This window comes from Salpingoeca rosetta (assembly GCF_000188695.1).
Source record: "Salpingoeca rosetta unplaced genomic scaffold supercont1.8, whole genome shotgun sequence".
NCBI lineage: Eukaryota > Choanoflagellata > Craspedida > Salpingoecidae > Salpingoeca > Salpingoeca rosetta.
Genome location: NW_004754926.1, coordinates 1,296,274 through 1,300,341, shown reverse-complemented (window position 1 = coordinate 1,300,341; position 4,068 = coordinate 1,296,274). Strand labels below are relative to the sequence as shown.

General features: G+C 53.9%; 2 protein-coding genes across 2 annotated transcripts in view; both read right to left on the bottom strand.

Annotated features, from left to right (window-relative positions):
- Positions 1-2,370, bottom strand: part of PTSG_03759 (uncharacterized protein) — a 3,046-nt gene extending 676 nt beyond the window's left edge. The window contains exons 1-7 of the mRNA XM_004995429.1: positions 2,244-2,370; positions 1,926-1,996; positions 1,666-1,760; positions 1,426-1,481; positions 1,150-1,224; positions 677-800; positions 375-438 (exon numbers count right to left, since the gene is read on the bottom strand). Of these exons, the coding sequence (XP_004995486.1) occupies positions 375-438; positions 677-800; positions 1,150-1,224; positions 1,426-1,481; positions 1,666-1,760; positions 1,926-1,996; positions 2,244-2,302 (544 nt within the window). The 5' untranslated portion in view covers positions 2,303-2,370. The remainder of the gene's footprint in view (positions 1-374; positions 439-676; positions 801-1,149; positions 1,225-1,425; positions 1,482-1,665; positions 1,761-1,925; positions 1,997-2,243) is intronic.
- A 219-nt stretch (positions 2,371-2,589) lies between these two features.
- Positions 2,590-4,068, bottom strand: part of PTSG_12077 (uncharacterized protein) — a gene marked incomplete at both ends in the record, with an annotated part of 6,014 nt that continues 4,535 nt past the window's right edge. The window contains 3 exons of the mRNA XM_004995428.1: positions 2,590-3,444; positions 3,585-3,665; positions 3,789-3,920. Of these exons, the coding sequence (XP_004995485.1) occupies positions 2,590-3,444; positions 3,585-3,665; positions 3,789-3,920 (1,068 nt within the window). The remainder of the gene's footprint in view (positions 3,445-3,584; positions 3,666-3,788; positions 3,921-4,068) is intronic.

The following is a 4,068-nucleotide window of genomic DNA, read 5'->3' as shown; positions in this document are numbered from 1 at the left end:
AGAGAGACAGAGAGAGACAGACGGACAGAGAGACAGAGAGAGAGACAGACAGACAGACAGAGAGAGAGAGAGAGACAGACAGACAGACAGACAGAAAGGCGGGAGGGGGGTGATGCCGAGGAAAGGAAAGGAGGAAAATGGCGGTGAGATGGATGTAGATGAGTTGTATATAGGGCAACGGGAAAGACGGCAGGGGAAGGAAGCGAATGATGTAGCTTGGTGGGCACGTATGTGGTGAGGGTGCAAGGTGAGGAAACACAGAGGCTCCCACAGTGGATATCAACGAAGAACGTACGACAACGCAGAACAAAGGAAAAGGGACCAGTTGCGGGGAGCACGTACACGCACTCATACACGTGCGACATGGGCGCGACCTTGTGGTGTGAGCAGTTCTGGATGGGAGAATTGGATGTTGTCCAAGGTTGATTGTTGTTGCGACTGTTGACAACAATGGATGGGCACGACGCATGTGAGTGACAATGGTGTATTTCGCATGAAGAAGAACAAGTTCATCTTGCTTACAAACGCGTGTCGGCTCAATGAGGCTTGATGGATCAACATCGAGGCAACGCAAGACGCAGCCCAGTACACGCACACACACACACGCACGCGCGCGCGCGTGCACTCTTTCCTGACTCACACACACACACATTCACTGACACACATACACAAGTACCGGGGAGAGCGGGGTGAGGATGCGCGCGAGCCTGATGCTGTTGACAATGACGTCGGCAACGATGGTGGAGATGGGACCAGACGCCTGGTATTCGCCAGCCTTTGTTGTGCTCAGATGTACAGACCTATGCAAACAACAACCACCACCACCACCACCACCACAACAACAACAACAACAACAACAACAACAACAACAACAACAACAACAACAACAACAACAACAACAACAACAACAACAACAACAACAACAACAACAACAACAACAACAACAACAACAACAACAACAACAACAACAACAACAACAACAACAACAACAACCAAAAAAACCGTCGCATGTGCAACACGAGTGTAAGCGTCAGCTGACACAGGCGTGCACGTGTGCAATGTGATGGTACGGCGAAGCTGACAGCCTGCGTCGCCAAGTCAACACATTTTGATGTGAGCGAATGAAGCAAACATGGATTGTGGACGCACTGAATTGCAAACGGCGGGAACGACCGGTCCTGGATGAGTTCGGAGCACATCACCGTAGCGCTGCTGATCCACCCTCTGTATGTGTGAGTGCGTGTATGTGTGAATGTGTGAATGTGTGTATGTGTGAATGTGCGTATGAGTGTGGAGAAACTGTAGGTAATTGACTGTGTGTGCGCATGTGTACAAAGAGCCGATCGGCAATGGCAGACAAATACAACGATGGTAGCAGCAGGGAACACACAGATACATGCATCATGCGTACTACACATCACGCACGATGTCTCCTGCTTCTCAATCCATTCCATTAACGCTGTCGATGATGGCTCCGGAAGCTGCACGCACATGTGCCCGCCCAGGCATTTTAGCAAACGAGGGAAGTCGATAGGTATGAGAGAGGGGGAAGGTAGAGAACGAGGAGGAGTCAGAAGGAGAGACAGCAAAGATAGACAGTTGCGCAGGCGGACGCAGCGCTGAGTCTGCTGTCACGGAATTCTCCCCTTCCCACTCATACCGCACCTCGATGACGATGTGGAAGTAGTTTGGATACACAAGGACGAGACCCGTGGTACTCTCGGCAATGTCTTGGTTCTTGAAGAGTGCCATAAAGTCATCTGTGCGTGTGTGCATGCGCGTATGCGCGTGTGCGTGTAAGTGCAATCAATGTCAACCAGAGCGTATTCCACACTCATCAACAGCGCCATGCCACACGTACCCATACTCACACACGCACCACGCACGCACGCACCCAAGCGCACTCTTTCATTCATAAAGCGTACGGTAGAGCTCGCGCTGGCCAGGAAACGCCTCGTTGAGTTCAGCCACAATGCTGATGCGCGCTAAGCGACATCTGCACACACACACACACACACACACACACACACACACACACACACACACACACACACACACACACACACACACACACACACACACACACACACACACACAATGAAGGGTACAAAACAAACGGGGCGTGTGTCCATGAGCAAGTACGAAATGCAGATATGCACACGTGTGACATAATACACACATGACAGGAGTATCTGTGCGTTGTTCATTGGCGTTTGTGTCAGCACCTTCACCAAATGCCTCACCCTGTCTCTTCCAGCCGATAGCGCTCTGTCAAGATGTCAAACAGCGATGCCTCCTCCATCCTTCCTTCTTGTTTTGTCGTCGTTGTCTTCTGCTTGGCAACGTCGACTTTTATTGGATGACTTCAACAAATCGCCCACAATGGCGATGGGCAGGAAAGTCGTACACGCATGGTGGTGGTGGTGGTTTGGAGAGTTGTGGTGGTGGGTGTTGAGAGTTGAGGAAGTGTAACATAACAGCGGCTCATGCACGCAAAAAAGGGGGCGTACAAGGAGACGCATACACGCATAAACGCAAACACGTACGCATACATACACGCATACACGCAGACAGGCATACGCACACAGTTCAAGAAAGGTCAATCAGCAGGTCATCATTGTTGCTGGCAGGTGGTTGCTGTGTTGGTGGTGGTGGGCCGTGGTGGTGCACCATGTGTGGTGCTTGCTGTGGGTATGGGGAATACTGCTGCTGCTGAGGCTGCGGCGGCTGTGGCGGCTGTGGCGCCCCGGACTGCCCATAAGGCTGGGTATGATAGGGTTGCTGCTGTTGGTGCTGCTGCTGCGGTGGGTGCTGGGCAGAGGGGCCTGCACCATAGGCGTGCTGCTGCTGCTGCTGCTGCTGTTGGTGCTGCTGCTGCTGCTGCTGCTGCTGCTGCTGCTGCTGCTGCTGATGCTGCTGTGCTGCTGGTGGTGGGCCATGATGCATGGGGGGTTGAGATTGGGCAGGCGAGGGGGCACCAAACTGGTGCTGCGGCTGAGGCGCGGGCGCAAACCCAGGCTGGTGATGCTGGTGATGCTGGTGCTGTGACGAGACTGACGACGATGGCGGTGGTGGCGCAGTTATTGTTGTTGTTGTTGTTGCTGTTGTTGCTGCTGCTGGCGGGGGCGGTGTTGGGGTTGCACCGTGCGCAGCGCCGTGTGGTGGCGACATGGCGTAACCAGGCGGCGGCGCGTGGAATTGTGGCGGCTGCTGTGGCGGTTGATGAAGGGGCTGCTGTGGCGGCTGCTGTGGCGGTTGATGAAGGTGGTGGTGGCTATGACCATTGGGCTGCTGCGGCTCGTTCGTGTAAAGCGGTGCAGACGTCGGTGGTTGCTGCGGAGGGAAGCCTTGCGCGTGGGCAGGGTACCCCGGCGGCTGCTGCTGACCGAGGGCCATCGTGTACGCGGCGCGCTTCTGCGCCTCACGCTCCTGGGCCAACTGTTGCTGTTGGCGGCAGCGGTGGTGATGGTGGTGGTGAGCGTAATCGACAGTGGTGGTGGTGGCGGAAGGGGGGGGGGGTCGGAACGAAGACGTGCGCAGAGGGACAACGTTCATCACACACACACACACATACACATACACACCTGTCGAAGCAGCTCGGCTTGGCGCTGTTGCTCCATTTGCATCTGGTATGCGCGCTGCTCTTCCTCCTGCTGCTTCAGCAACTACACAATGACAAGACACGCGCAGGTATGAGCGGGCGTGAGCGCGAGTGAGATGTGAAAGGCAACGCACGAAACTCCCCCCTCCCCCTCTCCACATACACACACACATGCACATGTGCACACCTGCATCTTGCGCTCCATGTGCATGCGTTCCAAGAGTTCCTGTTCGCGTTTTGCCTTTTCCTGTTGCTCCTCATATTGCTTGTGCGCCTCAACCAGCGCCGCCTTGCTCTCCTTCGCCTTGCCGTACTTCTCCTGAGGGCGACAATAACAACAACAACAACAACAACAACAACAACAACAACAACAATAACAACAACAACAACAACAACAACAACAACAACAACAACAACAACAACAATAACAACAACAACAACAACAACAACAACAACAACAACAACAA